General features: G+C 49.2%; 1 protein-coding gene across 1 annotated transcript; it reads left to right on the forward strand.

Moving 5' to 3' along the window:
* Nucleotides 1-1,734: 1,734 nt before the first annotated feature.
* LOC149335579 (alpha-1,6-mannosyl-glycoprotein 2-beta-N-acetylglucosaminyltransferase-like) lies at nucleotides 1,735-21,150 on the forward strand. Its single transcript, XM_089553840.1, has 10 exons — nucleotides 1,735-1,878; nucleotides 6,259-6,348; nucleotides 7,322-7,528; nucleotides 9,363-9,460; nucleotides 10,648-10,747; nucleotides 11,371-11,501; nucleotides 14,914-14,995; nucleotides 17,502-17,591; nucleotides 19,192-19,316; nucleotides 20,893-21,150. The coding sequence occupies exons 1-10, from the start codon at nucleotides 1,735-1,737 to the stop codon at nucleotides 21,098-21,100; spliced, it is 1,275 nt and encodes a 424-aa protein (XP_089409966.1). The 3' UTR covers nucleotides 21,101-21,150.
* The last annotated feature ends 777 nt before the right edge of the window (nucleotides 21,151-21,927 follow it).

Below are 21,927 nucleotides of genomic sequence, written 5' to 3' on the forward strand. Positions count from 1 at the left end.
GTTTAACATCGCAAAGTGACTCAGGCTCCCTCATAGCCTTAGTCGCTTTGGGACGTTCTAAACCCCAATAAACACAACTTTCTTCTTTCACTCCCATCCCGGCCGTGGCGGTCGAATTTCGATGGAAGCGAAATTATAGAGGCCCGTGTACTGTGCGATGTCAGTGGACGTTAAAGAACCCCAAGTGGTCGAAATTTCCAGAGCCCTTCACTACGGCGTCCCTCATAGCCTGAGTCGCTTTGGAACGTTGAACACCGATAAACCGTGAAATCTCTCACTCCCTCCTCATCCCTTCCCTCATGGCGCGACTGAGGCGTCCACCAAGAAGTGACACAGTTATCGGGCCTTTCACTTCATCATCCCCAATTCTTTTTTTTTTTCTTTTGTTGCGGAAGCAACACTACGCTAGATGTCAGCGATTTCGAGGAGCCCCGGAGAACCCCAACTGCGCATGCGCGAGGAACGAGTGACGTCAGAGCAGCGCGGAGCCGCTGCCGACTCCTCCGCTGCGCGGGTGACTCAGAGGTGCCGTCGCCGCTGCGCCAGCAGTGCACTCTCCAGGAAGAGTGACGTCACACAGCACACAGCTGCAGCGCTGGGGCCACCGCCGATTCCTCCGCTACGCGGGTGACTCAGAGGTGCCGCCGCCATTGCGAATTGCCGCGCCGTTGCTTCTGCAGTTCTACTCGGGATGGCCATTGGTGAAACCACAGCCAATTTTTTTTTTCGAGCGCGCATCGTGACTGTTTCCAACTTAGAACTCGTAACCGTTCGTCCCGTTTTGCGAGTACACTGCTTCAAAAAGGCCCCTCCTGGCTTGCCGACCTGCCTAGTATACATAATGAGCAGCCGGAGTACGCCAAAAGGGAGGATAAGCACTGCTGGGCTATTCCTCCAGCAGAGACACCTGGGAGAACCTGCTGCGCAGCTCGGACCCTGAGCTCCAGCTCCTGCTCGTCCAACTGGCTGGAGAGGCTGCTGGGACCCAAGACCTCTCAGCCTGCATCTAAGGCGGCGGCACCCGCCCCCTGACCTGCGTGTCGGGGGGCGGGTAGATCACTTTATCCGTTGGACATTAAAGTTTATTCCATCCATCCATCCAGCAGGCGCGTGTCTGGTTTGTTTATTTTTATTTACTTATTTATTGTACCCTCCGGGCCCGAAGGCATTACAGAGGGGAGTGGGAATACATAAAAAATTCAGTCTAAACAGCAACAACAAGAGAAAACAAAAATAAACCAGGAATACATGACAAATTGAAAACACAGGAAGGCAATGAGATTAGAATGCAGTGGGGATATATTAAAACAGTGTGTAGACAGTGAAAGGCAATTTTTATACAGTAATAAACGACACATACTCAGAAAGAAACATTAAGGACTTGACGAAATGCATTGTTATCAGAAATATCTGCAATGTCGTGGGGAAGGTGATTCCAGCTGGCACAAGTTCGGTGTATGAATGAGTCATGAAAACATTTGGTGTGACAAGATGGGATGAATAATAAAAGACAAATAACCTCTATAATCTGCCACTACACCTTGGTCAATCCTCCCATGTGGGTACGTGCCATGTTTTAAGAGGAAGAAGAAGAAGATCAGTCCTCAGTAGTATTCACCCACGAGCCGGGTGCAGAAGACGACGATGTCTGCGATGGACGCTCCAAGCTTCACCACACGCTCAGCGTACCGCGCATTCGAAAGCACAGGCCTGCTATCCTCGGCAAGAAAAGGGATGTGGTGGTTTAGGAAGATGCTGCCGCGGGCAACCCTGCACCAGCGTCCATTCCTGGTCATCACCGTCCTCTGCTGCCTGCTGCTTCTGCTCTGTGCGCCCGACAACTTCTGGTCGCGCCGTAAACCCGCGCTGGACTCAGAGGTAAGGGCGAACGAACAGATTTGTCTTCACCTCAGTGGTTATGGTGCTCGGCTGCTGACCCGAAAGACGCGGGTTCGATCCCGGCCGCTGCGGTTGAATTTTTTTGGAGGAGAAATTCTAGAGGCCCGTGTACTGTGCGATGTCAGTGCACGTTAAAGAACCCCAGGTGGTCGAAATTTCCGGAGCCCTCCACTACGGCGTCCCTCATAGCCTTAGTCGCTTTGGGACGTTAAACCCCATAAACCAAACCAACCAACCATCGTTTATAGCAGAACAGTAGCAGGGCTGTAGGAATAATGGAAATGAACGCGGGGCCTGTGAGTGCCGTCAAGGTGGCCACTACGACGGTCAGTCGACGGAAGTGCACTCGAGCGGCCGTTGAAGCGTTCCAATAATTTATTCCCCTGCGTGGGCCGTAGTCTATAACCAAGAAGGCTAAGGGCCCATATGATTGGCATGTATCTCTTTTACTAGTCCTGTGAATAAAATTCATTTGATTTCATTTAAACTTCATCTGCGCATAGAGGACAGTATCGCGGCGCAATGACCAAGTTCGAGTTAGAATTCACGCTTTCGGCCTAATACTAGCTAAGTCAAACAAGAAACCCCGTCTTGCAAGTACTCCCGCGATGGATGAAGTGCCCGTTAGGAAAGTCTCGTAGACGATGGCGCCAGCTTTTCCTTAGTTCGTTGTTTGCAGTGTGTGGTGTCCGCCAAGTAATGAGACAAAACTGCACCATTTCCTTTCCTCAAAAACCAGTTTTCATTTCGATGGAGGCGGAACGCGAAAGGCGACCGTGGGCTGTGCGATGTCAGTGCGCGTTAAAGATCCCCAGGTGATCGAAATTATTCCGGCGACCTCCACTGCGGCACTTTTCTTCCTTACTTCGTTCACTCCAGCGCTCGGAAGACCCGGCCGGGCTGCCAGCGTTATGCAGTGGGGTCGTGCGGGGACCCTCGGACGTGCCCCGAATTCCTCTTCAAATAAAGTTTTAGAGCGCAGCTCTTTGGCGTCCGTTCCTGGGTTTCGCGTCGGCGTCGGCGTCGGCGTCGGCCTCGTAACCAGCTCCGCCCCCAATCTAACGCTTTTGAATTGGTCCAAATGCTCGTGACGTCACAGTGCGCGAATTTCAAATGGGGCCAATTGTACTTTGGCTAGTAACCATGCAAAAAATCAAAGAGATCGTATAGTGATGATGCAACTAAGTTGGACTGAGTTTAGTTAATTGCTTAATTAATCAATTTAGCCTAATTAATATAGAGGAGAATGAAGAGGTCAGAAGAAAAGAAAAGAAAAGAAAAGAAAAGACGCGCGCCGCAGCGACAACAGCGTCCGCGGAAGGACACGCTGCTGAAAAAAACAGATAAGTACGAAGCCGCGTTCCCTCCACCACCACGCACTTCCCCACTCAGTAAGACGTTGCTCGTTTCATATACGTTGTGGCGAACATCCTAGACAGTTCCAACAATTGACAGGTTAATGACAGAACACGATGGATAGAAATACAAGAATATAAATATGAAATAGCCTAATTAACCTTTCTAGTTAGACCGCATAAATCAATAAAACCGAGAACGAAATTGGTCGAGTTGGGGAATCGAACCAGGGTCTCCGGAGTGCGATACGAGCACGCTAGCCACTCCGTAATGCCAGCTGAATGGTTTGGAATGAACAAAGGCGCGTCTAGCTAATACGGCGTCTTCGTTCACTCCCACCTTCCCCCTTTCCCTTACGGCGAGGTGCAGGTGTCCACCCAGATATGCGAGAGAGATACATTTCCTTTCCTCAAAAAATAAATTTACCGTCCAGCAAGGCGTACAGCCGAATTGGCGATGGCGTTCTGTGGACTCCCTGGCAGCGTTGCAAGATGCTGTCGCGTTCCACTCTTACAGGCGAAGCTTAACATGTTAACCACACATCAGTAACACACGCAGACAGCCAATGGACGCGTCATTCGCTGGCAGCACTTGATTCATCATTCACAACCACATTCTTAACGTACGCTCCCTTGCCGCACATGCCAAGGACGTACACCACGATCACATTCTGCGCCATTCCTCTGTACTTTGCTTTGCTGAAACCTGGATGGATCCCGAAGAGCCTCTCGAAATCAAAGATTTCCTATACTGCTGTGGTGCTCGCAGAGACCACAACAGAGCGACGGGAGTCGCTATCTACTTGCGCACAGGTCTCTCTGCAATACCAGTCGAAATGTTTGGCACGTCACATGAAGTTGCCGAACTGTGCGCCGCAAAGTTGCCCAACGGCTTGCTGGTAGTAGCTGCCTACTTCGCCCCTACCGCACTCACGAAAGACGTCGTGCACTTCCTGCAACTCGCATTAACCGTCCATCGATCCACAGCGATGTTAGTAGTGGGGGACTTTAATGTTGACATAAAGACAAACAGCAATTTCCTAACACTTATGCGGGAGAACATCCCGTTCCTCTCGCTCGTAACGCGTCCCACGGCTGTGACAACCTCGCGAGGCACTTGTATAGATCTCGTCTTTGAGAATCAAGCATTGGTGTACCAAGTCGAACATATATCAGTCTATTTCTCCGACCACAAAGCTTCCTTCATGACTGTCAAGAACTGTTAGTGGAGTCTTTGTTAAAGGAATACGTGTGAAAAATAAAAAAAAAAATCTGTGATAGCGCATACATGTGTTGTTCGATTTCTTTGCCTCAGTCTATCGAAAAGGTGAAACAGCTTATTTGCTGCGCTCAAATTTCGCATTAGGAACTAACGTAATCGTCGGTAAATTTTTTTCTCTCTCTCTCCTTTATCCCTTACCTTACGGAACGGTTCGGTTGTCTACAGAGATATGTGAGAGAGATAATGCGCCATTTTCTTTCCTCAAAAACCGATTTACTAGGAGGCATAGTAAGTGATAGGAGGTGACAATATAGATGAGTCTAATTAGAGTAGACTCCCCGCACCACTAAAGTATCGCGGGTGAGGGAAAAATGGAGATAAAACATCAAGAGGCCCTGGCAATGGAAAGGGTTGGCATTGAAAATTGTGCGAGCCGCCGCGGTGCCTCAGGCAATGATAAAAAAATGGCTGAGGCTTAGCTAAGGTTAAGCCTAGTCAGATGCGAAGCATATTGATGGCTAGGCTTGGTAATACATGGCTTTCCTTGGTTGACGTTCATCCCGCTCTTCATCGGTCTCTGTGGCACGCTGAAGCTTTCGCTTCTCGTTCAAATCAGCCCTGCTTCAAGGCGGCATCCCAACACCTGGCCGCCTCGTAAGTGCCCGGAGAGCGAGGCAAGCTCAGCTTTATACCGCTGCTGTAGCGTCACGTGGTCAGCTGCAGCGCCCCTGATGTGGAGCCTCCACCGCCGCGGCCGACCGCGCGAGCCGGCAGCCCATCTCTCCTCTGCTGTGACGTCATGTTGTCACGTGGTGTCACGTGGTCACGCTAAAGGTCAATGGTAGCTCCACCGCAGCGCTCTACGGGCTGTAGTGTAGCTCTAGTAATATGCTTCGCATAAAAAAAAAAGCCGTGGTGGCTCAGTGGTTATGGCGCTCGGCTGCTGGCCAGAAAGACGTGGGTTCGATCCCCGCCGCAGCGGTCACATTTCGGTGGAGGCGAAATGGCCTGTGCAATGTCGACCAGTGCACGTTCCCTAGGTGGTCGATTTTGTAGCGAAAGCGACATTGGTCACGAACTTGCGATTTCGCTGTGGCGGTGCTCCGAGGAGGCACACAGACCGACCTTGAGCCGTTGCCTAGAAACCGCCGCAGCTGGCGGACGCCGCGCGCTCGCCGCGGAGCCGCCACCGCCATTTGGTATGACGTCACACCGCTTGCCTCGTCGTTGCACTCGCCTCCACTCGCTTCGCCAACCGAAATGCGACTTCGCTACCGAAATGTCAGTAGACGAAACTGCTTTCGCTAAGTATATCCTGGCCTAGCTGAGCTAAGCCACTGCCATTTTTCCAGAGCCCTTCACTACGGCGTCCCTCATAGTCTGAGTCGCTTTGTGACGTTAAATACCCTAAATCAAACCAAACCAAAACTGTGTGAGGTGCACTGACATCGCACTGAACACGGGCGCCTTTTGCGTTTCTCCTCCATCGAAACGCGGCCGTGTTCGAACCCGGGTACCCCGGCGCAACTAGCCGGGCGCCCTAACCACTGAGCCACCGCAGCGGGTTTGTGTGTTGTCCCTTAGTCGTTTTGCGCTATGGAACCTGATGTGAATTACCCACTAGCCCAAACCATAGCCCTTATAACTGCCTAGTATACTCATCGCTGTAAATGTAAAAAAAAACAGTGTCTGGGTAATGAAAACATGGAAAGCGAAGTGCTACACTGTCCCATGTAGATGGGTTCCAGCGTTCTGAAAGTCAGTCTCTGTGTACCTACTCAGGTCCCGACTCAACCAACTGCCGAGCCGACAGCCTTTAATATGAGCGCCGAAGACTTTCGGATCTTTGCGTACAACCTCAACAAGAACCAGGCAAGTCGTCTTGAATACTAACGTAATGAGGCGATGTGCAAATAGTGAGCTGCTCAGCACAGTGCAGGTTGTATCCTTTTCCTTTATTGTTTTCTATGGTGCGGCTGTGCTAGCACTGGTAACAGCTTTAAAATATGATTCTCAATTAAACATTACCAGTGGAGAAACGAGCCCTATTAGTAAAGAAATCGCCAGCTCAAGTTTGCGCCCGTCACATTTCTGTCTAATTTTTTTTTTCAATTAGAAAGCGACTAACACGCTCACAAATCGCTGTTTAGCGAGGAAGATTAATTTGTCAACGCGTCTATGTTTGATATTGTGCATTATTTGTAGAAGCCGGAAGTCCCTGACACAGGCAGATGCACTGATTGGAATATTGACCAAAGTGAACTTTTCTATCGCATCTACCTAGCTCAACCGGTATCGACCGTTTCATTGATTGATTGATTGATTGATTGATTGATTGATTGATTGATTGATTGATTGATTTAACGCATAGCTTCCGCTGTTCACATCGTGATTAACGGATACTAGAGATCGGTGTGCAGTTTCTTATGCACCTGGGCTTCAACATGGCGACCACTATGGCGTCAGTGGAATCCGTCTATATCGATTGAGAAAGGCACAGCCTTCCTTAAAAGTAAACCCAATGGGTTGGCTTAATTCGAAGTCCTGTAGAAGGACTCTTTTAGCATCCACAGAAGTCTGAACTTTCCATGAGGTGATGGCGAGATTTCCTCTCAGCTTGGTACAACTCGGATCGATGACGATGCACAAGCCACAGAGAATGGCTTATGAGAATGGTGAAAGGCTGTAATGGCGTGTACGGCTGCAGAGAATGGAGAAAGGCTCTACCAGAGACAGCAAAGTTCACTGGGAGTTCATCCTACCGTTATTCCTTGTCAGTAGCTTCCAGTTTCTACAAATTTGGACGGGAAGATTAATCGATCGATGAATTTGCCGCACCATGTAGGAGGTTCACCACGAGGACAGGTTCGGCGCCCTTGGTCCCTCGGACCCGGTGATAGTGGTGCAAGTGCACGACAGGTGGCAGTACCTGCGCTACCTGCTCCACAGCTTGTCCCAGGTGCGCGGCATAGAGCGTGCTCTGCTCGTGTTCAGCCACGACTACTACGACGTGCACCTCCTCCATCTGCCCAGGGTCGTCAACTTCTGCAAGGTACATGCGCGTCACCTGCGCAGTCTTCCTATCCAATAGTCGTGATCGCCGTCAAATCGTACCAGTTACGGGACTCCGATTCAAAATCCAGCTACAAGCTTCGGCCAGTTCCTGGAGCATGATTGAAAGAACGTTACTGCGCAACGACAGAGGCAAGGACGAACAACCTAAGGAACAAAGGACATTAGTCCTCACGTGGTTAGTCCTTGTTTCTGTTCTAGCGCAGTAACGTTCTTTGAATCATGTGCCAGTACCAACTCGGCCAACTTGGTGCTTTACTACAGTTCCTGGAGGTTAGCAGATTTTAGTACCACCTGTTGGAGGCGCTTTGCAACTTTTCTTCCTGCACCACATCTATGCCTTGAACACATTGGGCAGTTCATCAGAAAGCCGCAAGGGTCGTGACAATCCGCTAACCGCCAATTCTGCGCACGGTTGGAGTGCCTGCTTCGATACATGAATCAACTAAGGGAGTCTCGCGACTGGTTTGGTCAAAGATCTCTGGTCGTTGACTCTAAACCGAGAACCGGGAAACCGGCTGTTAAGGTGGCCACAGCTGGCCGCAGCTGGCATCACCATCAGCAGCAGATGCTGCTGATGATAGTGACTGACCTCCCCGAACCTGGCAGCTCGAGAATCATCGGCGTGTGCTGCTGAGGAGAAGTATTAGCACGGTCAGCCTGCGCTTGCGCCTAGCACTGACAGAATTTCAATACAAAAGGACATTGCTCACTAAACGGCACAGCAATTGCTCAACATTTTACATTTCAAGATATAAAAAAGGAGTGTGCATAAAAGCTCACACGATTGTTTCTATGTAGAAGTAAGGGTATGGCATAAACGGCGCTATCGCTATATTCGCACCAGAACATGACGGTACAACGTTTTGATTTTTTTTTTCGTTCTCATTCGAAACATCGTTTCTGTAATTTGTCTACGGCAGTGCATGTATTCGGGAGGGAATTCCGCTAACGCAGAGACTGCCTCAGCACTTCTGTGTTGAGGGTGTGGACAGTTGTGATGGAAGCCTCGTTTTGACGTAGTACATTCCCTATACAGGGTGTTTCACCTAAGACTTTCTGCAATTTTTAAAAATAAGCTATTTGAACTAGATGCGCGCTTTTTCTGGCATAGCATTGTCAGTGGTGTAGTACATCATAATTCAACTAAGACGTGCTAACTAGCAGGCTTGTTAACCAATATTTAATAGTTAACTTTTAAACTATTACCGTTGGGCTCCTTAATTATTGAGAGGCATGTAGCCCACCGTAAGTAATGTCCATATCTGTTTTTAGAATTTCGAGAACGCGATTATCCTCGGCGCTGTGGCCCAACAAATTTTGGCTATTTCGACGAGTTATGTTCACTCGAGAGGTTGCTTTGCCTGCAATCTTCTCAAACCGCATGTATTTTGGCGCGATGTAGGTGAAATTTGTTGGGCCAAAGCGCCGAGGATAATCGCGTTCTCGAAATTCTAAAAACGGATATGGACATTACTTACGGTGGGCTGCATGTCTCTCAATAATTAAGGAGCCCAACGGTAATAGTTTAAAAGTTAACTATTAAATATTGGTTAACAAGCCTGCTAGTTAGCACGTCTTAGTTGAATTATGATGCACTACACCACTGACAATGCTATGCCAGAAAAAGCGCGCATCTAATTCAAATAGCTTATTTTTAAAAATTGCAGAAAGTCTTAGGTGAAACACCCTGTATACAGGAATAAATATTCACACGGCCGGTTAATTTTCGCACGTTCTATGCCACATGCCAATCGCGATGCAGCACTGTATACGCCGTGCTGCAGCAACCGTATTTACACCGTGCATTTCAGATGATGCAGATATTCTTCCCATATTCCACTCAACTCTACCCCCATGAGTTCCCTGGCGTTGACCCGAACGACTGTCCGAGGAATATCCACTACGAACAGTAAGATTCCATGGTGTAACGACCATGCGCCACTGAAGGTTGCCATTGGAGCACGTGATGGCCATTAAGACAAACTTGATTTTGATCTTGTGTTAGTAGCAAGCGGTCCAGAAGTGACTTAGAAAGTACAAGTTAAAAGGAACATTTCATTAAAGGGCAACTGAAGCGGTTTTAAAATTCGATAAGATTAAGGTTGCCGAATGTGCAAAATGTGCAGGTAAAGCCTGCGAAATCGTTTTGCTCCAGCATTTGAAATGGTGGCGTAATCGCCGAATAAAGTCGTCGTCGGCGTTCAGGCTTCCCTGAAGTGCACAGCAACGGGCAGAGGCCCCGATAATGACGTCACATATGACGGCACTACATTTCCAGTGAAGAAACATTTATTCCATGGAAGAAAACCGACGCCATCGAAGGTGAAGCTTACGATGCATTGTTTGGCGCCATCTGACGACGCACAGCAGCGTGCAGGGGTAAGCAGCGGACATCTGAAATTTCGGCAACAATGACGTCACAGCCGAGTTTCCTCGCACTCCTGCAACGTAGTGAGGAGAAGCTTAAACATCGTCGCGCTTTTAATCGACGATTATGTCATCATTTTAAATGCTAGTGCAAAAATACTTTGCATGCTTTATCTACAAGCTTGATAGATACGAATTCTTGAATAACCTCGAATTCTCGAAAAAGCGTTTCAGCTTCCCTTTGACTTGCAATCAACGACGCCTAAGTATATATTTTTTTCGTTGCCTCAGGCAGTTTCCTTAGTATGCATGATATACGCTTCGTGTATTAGAGACTTTTAGTGTAGCATGTACCGCACTAAAGTGTACTATTAACCGTGCGCCGCCAGTGCTAGCGCTATAGTGCCAGTGGCCACTCGCAGATGGCGCCAGGTGCCAACATGTGGCCCCTCAAGGCGTTTTGCGCATGCCCAGATGAGGCTCACGGCATGCGGTAGCGCTGACGCTACACGCATTCAGATTTAATGCGAAAGTAAAAGAAAGGAAAGAAAGTATCAACTAAGTGTTGCCTTTAATATTCCTCTTTCCTGTACACGAGCAAGCAAAGGGGAAATCTTGATGGCGTTATTCTGAAGCCTGATCTGAAACCAAGATAGTCCTTGCATTTAGTTACATTAACAAGTGGGTGCAAATGGGCGTGCTTTTTCTTCTGTTCTCCCTCATCTGCAGGGCTCGTAAGCTCAGGTGTAACAACGCTGATTTTCCCGACCAATATGGCCACTACAGGGAGAGCAAGTTCACCCAGATCAAGCATCACTGGTGGTGGAAGGTGGGCACCCTCCGATTTTCGAACGCTCACTGCACCGCAATGTTCAAGAAAGCGACGCGCACATTGCCTACAGTTGTGAATGTGTACCGCGCTATCGAGCAACTCAGTGCACACTAGTTGACTGCAGCGTTACAACTGCGGACACCCTTGGGAACTTGCGAAAACCAGTGGGAATGTAATGCGCCTCAAGAGACAGGCAAAAGCTAACCTTGCAGAACATAGATTTTTCAGCTTATGGTATCTGACAACGCCTACATTTTTCAGTAAATTCACCTCCTCTTGCTTCTTCACTGAGCTCCTTCTAAGTCATATCCATTGCTAATGTTCCAAAGCAGGTCCTTTCTAGCCGTCAGAACAGTAGGCGGTCATGCCGTTTTTTTTTCATTTGTATTATAGTGCTTCCTCTGTTCGGCAAGCCCATCTGCTATTGTTTCAGCTATAAAAATAAAAACAAAACCTCCAGCAATTACAACGCTTCCAATACAGGAAGGCCAAAACTTCCACTTCAAGTAAAGCACTTTTAAGTACACCCCCATAAAACAAAAACGCTTTTTACTACGTATCTGTACGTAAGCAGATGAATAAGAGGAATGGGACCAAATTCTCGCGATGCGTTCACCCAGCTGAATGTCGTGATGGAGAAGATCAACGTCACCCGCTCCCACGAGGGCCCCATCTTGTTGCTCGAGGAGGACTACTACGTGGCCCCTGACTACCTCGCGGCCGCTTCGCTACTCCACGCCAGCAAGCCCAAGTGAGCAGCCACTTTGACGATATTCACACTTGGGCTACGACGTCAACAGCGAAAGAAGTTAGCCCCACTGCGGCGTTCACACTTCAGGCGAGCTGTACGAAATGCTGACGGCCGAGGAGGCGAGATGGCGATCGCAGAATCCTGCTTGCAATCCTATTGGCTAGCGGCGAGCAACCGGTTTTTTCAGTTTTGGAAAAACTGGCTGCTCGCCGCTAGCCGATTCCATGCCAATCTCGGCATGCTGCGCGTGCCTCAAAGCCAAAGCGAGCAAAGTCTCTCGAAGCTTTTGTGCGGTAATGACTTGCGCGTCACTAATAGGATGACGAGGCATTTGGCAACCACTAAGGCAGAAGTGCTGAGCCGACGCGTGGCGCTCTAATTCCGGTCTTCATCACGATCCAAGATTCGGCCGTGTTCTCCAAAAAAAAGCGACATTTCAAGTATGATGAAGCGTTTATTTTCACGACAAAAACATTTCCATGCCAAAAACGCGGCGTAGCTCGACAGTCATGGCGGCCATGTTGGCGGCGGCAGGCAGAGGACCGGAAGAGCGGGCTTTCTGCGCTGCTGTTGGCTCGCTTCAGCCGCCGCTTCCGGTCTCACCGGACGCCGCGCGTCAAAATCTAGCCGGTCCTGATCGGCGGCGGCGGGCGTTTTTCTCGACGCCAGGCGTCAAATCTGCGCCGTCGGGCGAAAATCGACGACTCGCCGCGGTAAAAACGCTCCATGTATTCCGGCCTGCCTCGTTTTCTGCCGTCGCGGCGGACTTCGCTTGCTCCTAATGCCGTACGCGGATGTGAACGTACTAGAAGGGCGAGCGCGACTCTGTGCTTGCATTTCTATTGGCTAGCGGCGGGCGACAGGTTTTTCCGCCTGCAGAAGTCGCTTCTAAACCGTTAGAGACTGCTTATAGGTTTGCCGCTGGAAGGTGACGTATAGGTTTGTATTTTGCCCGCCCTTGACTCCGTATTCGTTGTTACGAATCTGCCATGACTGCCGAGTGCGCGGAACTACCGCGGTTCCACATATTTTCTTTGTATTAAGCACTGCGTTTTCTGCTTATGTCATATGACGTGGAGCGCATATGGCAGGTTCTGTCAGATAATGAATGGCAGGTTACCAATATCCCTCAAGAGTACACAACGGCTGTATCTTACCGGTACTCACCTATGGGGCAGAAATGCAGAGGCTATACGAAAAGGGTTCAGCTTAAAGGGCCACGGACCAGGGTCCGGACATTTTTGAAAAACAAGCCCACTGCATAGATGAGGCATCGAAGATAACCTCTGCAAAATATTAGAGCCATGCGCGCCCCGAAAAGCTGCGAAAATTCAAATCAAAGCCCGTTCGTTCTTTCCTTCCTTCAAAAACGGGCCCGGCCCACTACTCTGCACCCCGCTGACGTCAAGGGGGGCTACTTTCGCTAAAGGCACTCCATTGGTGCATCGTTCTGACTGACGGGAGAACGTTGGGCGTAGCCTTGGCGTCGCGTCGTCTGCACAAGGCTTTCCGCAGCGCCTTCTGTTCTGGCTCATGCCTACAAACCCGCATGAAGGAACAAAAAAAAAAAAACTGCGGAGGGAGCGTGCGGCGACAGCCTTGAACCCTAGCCATAAAAAGTAAAAAAAATAGTAAAACTGAGGGAGTTGGTTCGCCCCCCCCCCCCCCCCGCCGTGATCACGTCACGAGACGCTCTGCGTGCGCGCTCCCTTCTCAGTTTCTTTTCTTCTATGCGAGCCCCCCAAAACAAGGTTTTAATTAGTAGTGCAGCAGAGCCTTTCCCTCGCTCGCCCACATGACCGCTCCGCACACACACCCCTTATCTTTCGTGCATCTTGCGTACGCCTTGACTCCAATGAATGACATATGCTTTGGAGCGGAGAAAAGACACAAACACACAGAACACAAACACGCATGGAGAAAAGCAAACGGGCGGTTGCCGGGTCCGCGCTTCGCCGTGTGTTTCGAACACAACCGACTTCCGCCCCTCCGCTCGTGAAACGGTGGGGAGGCCTAAAAGAAAATGAAAAGGTGGCTCGTTAACTGGGAATGACAAACAGATGTATGAAAGGATGCGCTCGCTAACAAGTCTAGGTGGTCGAGCCGATCGCGCCTCTCGATTGTTCAGTGTGCGGAGAAAATGCAAAAACCAAGAAAAGAATTCTATTGAAGGCGGGGCCATGACGTCGCCCTGTGACGCACTCCACAGACACCACGCCTCCGGCTTACACCGGAGAACGAAGGGGTGATTTTGCCTTGCCGAGCCTACTCGACGAGGAGCGGGAGAGAAGAATTTCGAGGAGGGAATGGAAGGAGAGGAGGCTCGCTCAAAGAGAGGTAGAGAGTGTCTGCTGCGCTGGGGTGGGCACGGGGCCTTTAAGTTAAGGACAACGCAGGGAGCTATGGAAAGAAAAATGATAGGTGTAACCTTAAGAGATCGGAAGCGGGCAGAGTGGGTGAGGGAACAAAGGCGGATTAAGGACATCCTAGTCGAAATCAAGAGGAAGAAATGGACTTTGGTAGGGCATGTAATGCGAAGGCAAGGTAACCGCTGGTCCTTAAGGGTAACGGAGTGGATTCCAAGAGGGGGCGGCCGAAACTTAGGTGGACGGATGAGATTAAGAAGTTTGCGGAGATACGGGGGCCGCAACTGGCAAAGGACAGGGTTAATTAGAGAGGCATGAGAGAGGCCTTTGCCCTGCAGTGGGCGTAGTCAGGCTGGTGATGTTGATTTCGGCATTTGACTTTTGTAATCTCCGTCCATGATTTAGTAGTTTAATGTATCATCCTTGCGTTTGATTAACAAGGTTCAGCGACAGTAATCGCCCCATACCTACCCAGCGGGAATGCTTGAAGTCACATCCATATGTACACAAAGGTGATATTCAAACTTGGTTTCCATTAGGTTACCGCCCTCACCACTTCCTTTTCCCAACGCCTACATCGTAACCAGGCGTATTTATAACCACAAGAACACTATTTTATGTACATTGTTTGGCAAAGTTATGTATGGTTTATGTGCGCTCTATGTAGTTTCTGGGCTTCGCTGACAGTGTGCTGTAGCTGTGCTGCCGCTCACAGCTAGCACAAAGAAACATGCTTGGTCCACACTCTTCGCGCTATATCATTTTTTCTAACGCAAACAGCGCCAATGAGAAGGTTCTTGCTCCAGCATGGTAGGAAACTGTTCTGGTCATTCATGAAGTAGATCTTATATTTTTGACAACAGCTATGCCGTATCGTGATGAGTAGGTGTTAACGTTTGCCCTTCGATGCAGGTTTCGTTTGCAGTCAGTACACGTTGAACATGCTTTCTTAGTAATCAGTGCACAGGAGGCCAGCATTAGTTTCTACGAGGAACCGGTTTGAAGCTCATCCCCGTCGATCTGGTTTTCACTCTTTATACCTACAGGTTTTGCGGTACCAACTTGTGCCTCTGCATGGTGGGGAACGTCAAGAACGATTACTCCCTCAATAAGCTTCTCTACGACGCCGTGAGTCTCTCTTCTTTACGTACCTTGTTTCCAGGAGAAAAAAAAATTCTAACGATCCATGCGGCAGAGTATGTGTTAGCTCCCCGTACGGAGCAGCCGCTGCTTCTCACGTGATCAGACCGCGCGAGGAGGTGGCATCAGTCACCGTGTGACACGCAATACCCTCGCTCCATTCACCCACCCCTTGCCCCTGATTGGCGACCGCGGCGTCCCTCTCGCCACTCAGCCCTTCTTTCTGTTCACTCTCCCATTTATCCTGTTCCTGAAAGTGGAGAGGAGGATGTCCCTCTCTCCAATTCGCCTCCAGCCAACTGAGCCTACCGAGCCTGCCTTCACGCGCCAACTTCAATGCCGGACACTTTTTGCGACAATGGACGTTCAATGCTAGCACTTTAAAAAGTAGTAGAGCACAAAGTTAGAGATGTATGTAACCTGACGTTCATGACTTCTTATCTATCAATGTTTTAAGCATGAAATGCTTTTAGCCCCCGTTGTCGGCAGTGTGGTGACGTCACGCCGAGACCGAGAGCCATCATCCGGGCACTGAAATCCACTCATCCGGGCATTGAATTCCAGTCATCCGGGCTCTGAAACGAGAACATCCGGGCACCGTACGAGACTTGACGAGATTTAACGAGACTCTCTAAGCCCTCCTACGCGACCGGCATGCAAGTGCCGGTTGGTCTCCAAAGGAGTAAAAAAAAATAACTGCTGCCAGTGCCTTCTCAATATTTATCAAGATATTAGTCGCTGTGCGTTTGATAATGCACGGACTTATAATTTCCGATTTCTAATAACGCATGCAAAAAGCACATAAATGCCACGATACACTTCGTTGCCATACGTGATCTCTTAGGGGCTTCGCGCATCGAAGCAAAGCCGCGCAGGCGCACAGGGGCCCGGGGGAGAAGCGCTGCGTTCAAAGGGCAAGGCATCGCGCCGAACGGGTGGTGGCGTTCCTCCCTTCCATTACGGTGCGGTTCGGGTGTCCACCGAGATGGCAGAGAATTACTGCGCCATTTCCTTTCCTCAAAAAACCTTGCGTTCAAATGGCAAGGCATCGCGCTGAACGGGTGGTGGCGTTCCTCCCTTCCTGTACGGTGCGGTTCGGGTGTACACCGAGATGACATTACGCCCGTAAACATTTCATGCTTACTCTACTCTCGGTTACGGGAGAGGCAGAGAATTTTTTTGACATCCCCATACTCCTCTGCAGTAAATCGAGAGAAGTAATAGTGTGCCCTCCCTTCAAGGGTTCACCCCATAGGAGCGCCTTGTCCAAAGATCATCTTGCTCGTATGACCCCGCTGTCACATTCTCGAGGATTACCGCCATCCTGACCCTGCCTAAACGGTATTTCACCGATGACGTCCGGTTATAGGGGCCTCACTCGGTGCGGTAAAGTCAGCCTTTGTCGCGGGAAGTGTCGACAGAATACGTAGGCGTATGGAAGCTCCCGGAAGAAGAGGAACGGAGGAAAGGTTAGGCAAGTGTCGCATGAAAGCCTCCGCCTAGCCTCCCCCTGTGGCTGTCAGTGATGCGAGGAGGAGGAGAACGTTATGAAGAGACGAAAGGCACGGTACACAGTCCGGTAAAAGAACAAACTACGCTCTCGAAGTCGGTGGCGCTTAGCGCTTCGAGAGGTACGAGGAGGTTGTGAGGACAGCGAAGATGCGTGCATTGCTGCAGTAGCCGAGTTCGCCATTCGCGAACATTAGTGCAGCCTGATGTAACAAGAACACGAATAAATGCGTTTAGGCAGAAGCACGGCTTGCAGGAGGCCAAACACGGTAGCCAGCCAGTACAGACACAAGCAAGTACATTAAAGAAGAATGTAACATTTCTCGGTCGCGGCATGCGTGGAGACTCTATTTGACCACGGACAAAGTTGCGCGCGTACAGTTACCCCTGATTTAAAATGGAAAATATTCGCAACAGTCGGTGCAACATGCTAGCCCTAGATAAACATCTGCATGTGAACCGTGACCGACCTAACAAGAGATGATGATAATGGTTTGGATTTTTTGACACAAGAGCAACTAGGCCAAAACACGCGATGGCTAACGTATTCTTTGGTCAGCAGAAAGTCGAAGGCACAATTTTCCAAGCATTCCACTGCAAAGAAACCAAGCACTAGGCCAGGAGAAAGCTTGTGCCCACTGGAAAACCGATGAGTGCCCGGCAGCGCAAGGGATAGGGTCACGCACCTTCTAGGTACGGGGCGGATGCTCAGACAACTAAGTTACCGCTGCGGTGGGCTTCAAGAACAGACGACGCAGAGCGTACTACTCTCACTCTTCTCGCTTTATGTACTACTCACACTCTTCTCTCTGTATGTACTTTGCGCTCAATTATCACGACTCTTACTCATAGAAGGGAGCGAGCAGTTGAGTCAATGAGAGAAAGTATTCATAACGGAGCACAGCATCGATTCAATCTCGCTATGTTACAATAAGCATTATCTTAAGCAAAACAACAAAAAAGTTTGCTGCTTGCTTGTGAGCAGGTGGAAGTTCGCCCCTGGATCAAGAGCACGAACAACATGGGCATCATCATGACCCGGGACGTCTGGACGGCCATAAGAGGATGCTTCAGCGTCAGTATTCACCTCCATCAAGTCTTTGACGTTAAACAAGCGTATCTGACTGAGCTTATTTAAAATTTTTCTGCTGTGGGACCTGCCACAGCCCCAATGTTTTTAATGTATGCAGACATGTGCGTAGCGCGACAGACGAAGGCGAGAGAAAACACACTACAAGCACTTGTGGTGTCTTTATTTTTGTCCTTGCTCGCCTTTTGCACTACCGACATTTAAGTGCATACTGCAACCAACTCTATAAAATGACTTCTGCGAAGGAGCCCTTTCCGGGAGGGGTCATTGGGAAAGCATAGAAATGCAGATGTCAGTAATTACCATGGCGATACAGTCATTAAAGCGCACGACGACCTTCTTACCGGTTGTATGGACCACATATTGAGTTGTACCGTAAATATCTGCAATTTATTTTTGGTCTTTTGCTTATAAACCAAGGACGAGTAGGCAGAAGAGTGTTAGAGACACATGACTAGAGCCTGCCGTCCTGCATTTTCGCAGGCACAACAGCCTTTGTATTATTTTAACCCAGAAGTTTCTGCTCAAAATTTACAACGTATCCCGAAAGAAAACGATACCGACACATAAAAGGAACGACAGACTACCTCGCTATTGAAATGAACTCACTGATATAACTTCATACGAAAAACCGTGGGGTATTATGACAAACAAACAATCTGTGAGAAACTGTACAGCTGGGGTTCTATCCGCTAAAATCGACAAGTTAGCATGGTACGAACCTACCTTTTGAAGCTACTTCGAGGGTTATTTTCAAGCACTGCTTTGAGATTCCTTGGTGAAAGTTTATTAAATTTGGCACCTAAGAGAGAGAAAACATTTTTTCAGCAACTCTGGGTTAGTCTCTGAGGAGGTCAACCAAACATTCTGTGAGGGAGAAGGCTAGGTTAAATGAGATTAGACTGGATGACGACCGGGCATGTGCGTAGGCAACGTTAAGGTTTGCGTAAAGTTCAGGGCAGTTGGAGCAGGCTGAAGAGACAGGAGGTTGTAGAGGTAGATGTACACGAGGGTGTGACGTGTACGATATGTCGAGCCTTTAGAACAATAATATTAGTGAGACAACTATAACTGTTTCTCCCGAGAATAGTTCTTCATTGTGACAGCAATGACTTGTGTCAGCGAGTTGAAGTATTGTTCTCAGAGCAGCGTTCACGTGAGAACGCTGGGGGGTAGTCAGTCATGAACCCCTTAAGGCAGCGAGTACTTTATCTAGAGGAAATGGCAGCACCGTTGTGCGTAACAACAGAAAGCGTACACGTTCACGTACCGACTGGTGAGAATGCTATCCAGACAGGCATTGGAATATAAGGGATGACCCTTGGAAAATTACGGATTCTGTTGAAATTTATGTATGGGGACCACTGGACGACCGTGGAAATCCGATTTTAATTGTCAAGTAAGAGATCTAAGGTTGCATACCCAACGTGGGCTTTGGATGGAGACTGTCATCATGCACCTGAAGGAGGCAGTGCGTCTGGCGTCCTCCACGCCCCGGACTAAGTGCAAAGTATAGAGGTCTCTTTTTTTTTACGACATCCTAGTGGTGCAGACACTTCAACAGGTGTGTGACATACGTTCACAGGAGTTCTGCATACACGACGACTACAACTGGGACCTGACGCTGACAGCCGTGGCCAAAAAGTGCTTTCCTCCCGAGAGCCTCACCGTCAGCATGCGCGTCAGCAGGATCTTCCACATCGGAGAATGGTGAGGGCCGCGTCTTCTTTCGAGATATGTTCTTGCGGGGTACACCTCTAAGTCGCCTCGTGGCTCGTTTAAGGATCGCTTTAGTATACTCATGATGGATGTGCTAGTTCTCCTGTATTTCTTGTATTGCTGGCTCTAGTTGATACAGTACGTTCGAAGACGAACCGACGATGACAAGTCGAAATTTCCGGAGCCCTCCACTACGGCGTCTCTCATAGCCTAAGTCACTTTGGGACGTTAAACCCCACAAACTAAACTAAACTAACTATATTACTCGAGGCAAATTATTTCACACTGTGCACGACACTGAACTATCAGCTTGTACTGTTTCAACTCTCAGCTGTTAGGCTACGCACGAACACAAACAGGCCATTTTTTTAACTTCTAGCTGTTGAAGGCCCATACAATGCGCCGTTGACTCTACAGCCTGAGCCCCTATCCATTCATTCTTTTCCTTTGATGATGTAGCAAACCCTGCGGCCTAGGGACCGCGGCCTGCGGGGGAGGGGGGGGGGGCGGGAATAACGAAGACGAAATGAAAGAAAAAACACCACAAGCCGGAAACTTTCAACTGACGATTTATAAGTTATAGGAACTATCGGGGACAGAAGAGAGAGAAAACTTTTATTTGAATTGAAGAAGGTTGCTCGAGCAACTTGGGTGGCACCCCTAGTCCAAGGCGCCACTGGCTTTAGCTGACTGACGGACTTGCTGAACCAACTTAAGTTGCTGATCCAGGGTCTCGCTGGTCAGGGCCACCTCCCACTGCTCATATGTCGGGTTGGATACAGTTAAGTGTTTTGGTTTCGTTGTGCATTCCCACGATATGTGGTAGAGCGTAGGGCAAGCTCCACACCAAGGGCATGTATTCTGATATTGAGTGGGGCTAATCTTGTGTAGGATGAACAAGTTAGGGAAAGTGTTGGTCTGAATTTTCCTCCAGTCTATGGCTGCGGAGGAGTCTAGTTTTATGTGAGGGGGCAAGCTCCACGCTCACAAACGACGTTTCGTTGGCGGCGATACGCCGCAAACATCACTGTCCCGTCATTCTTTCATATCTTGCAATTCTGAAAATCAAAGCGCTGAACGACAGCTTGAGTGATGTCTTCTCGTTTTCGTTATTTCTCGTTGTTTTTACCATTGATGAAAGATAACGTTGCATCTCACTTGGAACGAAACCACTACAAGAAAGCTTGATTTCTCTAATGCGTAGTTGTTTTCCAGGCTTGTGGCTTTCCGGCGACTTCGCAGACCGGTATCTGTGGAGAGTGCTAGGGTTTGTTTAACAAGGTCGCCTATTTCTTTCAGTAAACTTTTACTTTCATGAAGCTGTAATGCAGAGGAATGGGATACCATACTCAGAAGTGCCGACCTTAGCATACAACGATACGCTACCCGCCTGGCAGCAGAAGCTGCGCGACTATATTGTTGCTAGTCTTCCAGCTGCGACGCACCCCTCCCCGGACGCCTGCGTGTGGACCCGGAGGGGCACGGGTCTTCTTCTGGCGGAAATAAAGTTTCTTCACTCACTCACTCATGAAGCTGTCGCAAACCTTGGTCCTCTTTTCTTTCGCAGCGGCGTACACCGGCGTCGCAAAGAGTGCCGGGAAACGCTGCTGCGCAAGGCTCGGCAGGTGATCCCTCCGGACGGCTACGGTTCCGAGAAGATGAGCGCACTGCGAGCGATCAAAGCGCGCGCCATCAACTTGCCCAGGGTCAGCGGCGGATGGGCCGATGTACGCGACCACCAGCTCTGCGTCAAGATGACGCTCTGGGGCACCTAGCCCCTTCGCGCACCGAGGATGCGCCTGTTCTTGATGAACATGGACCCACCATTTTGTGACCACCCAAGTTTTCACTTTTGTTTTACTTCACTTGAACAAAGAATCTGTTTGACAAGCCAGCAGGAAAGCTGGCGCGTTGTTCTCTTAGTCACTGAGGTTATGTCAAAAATGTTCGTTGCAAACTTTTTCTTTGAGAATATATGAGAGTTGTCACACTGGTTACCACTGCCATGAGACGGCAGTAGTAACGAGGTTCTTCCTGTGGTCGTACTTTTCACGAAAATAAATGCTAATGATAGCGCGATTAGCGTTCAGGCGGCCATTAGGCAAAGATATTCACCTCCGTCTCCTCGCGAATATACGCACGGCGCTTGCAGTAAAATTATCCCTGCTGCTCCTTTGCTGCTTCTATGTCATGGTAATGCGAGAGATTTCACGTTCAGTAAGCTGTACCGCGTCCTACTTTGCTTCAGCAACGTTTAGTTTGAAATTGTAGGAAAACTAAAGGTTTCATTGTACGGTTGTGCTCCGCAGAAATAAATATTCACACTGCTGAATGTGTAGTTGCATGTCCCGAAGCAAGGTATTTTGTCCGCCTGTGGTTGCGATGAATTTGCGATTGCGTCCCGAGATTTCAGTACCTCCTATACAGGGCAGCCAAATTATCTGCAGACATCAAGTCCACAATGATAACGCCTCCTCTCCGTGACTGGACAACGATGTTTAATGCGCAATAGCGCGCCTTATGCGTAGTGAAGAACACTGACAGGCGTGCACCAACGGCAGCTTCCTACCACACTATGAAGAAAACTTAAGGCAACCCGTTC

Source organism: Amblyomma mixtum, chromosome 7 (assembly GCF_055824585.1).
Source record: "Amblyomma mixtum isolate Tamu chromosome 7, ASM5582458v1, whole genome shotgun sequence".
NCBI lineage: Eukaryota > Metazoa > Arthropoda > Arachnida > Ixodida > Ixodidae > Amblyomma > Amblyomma mixtum.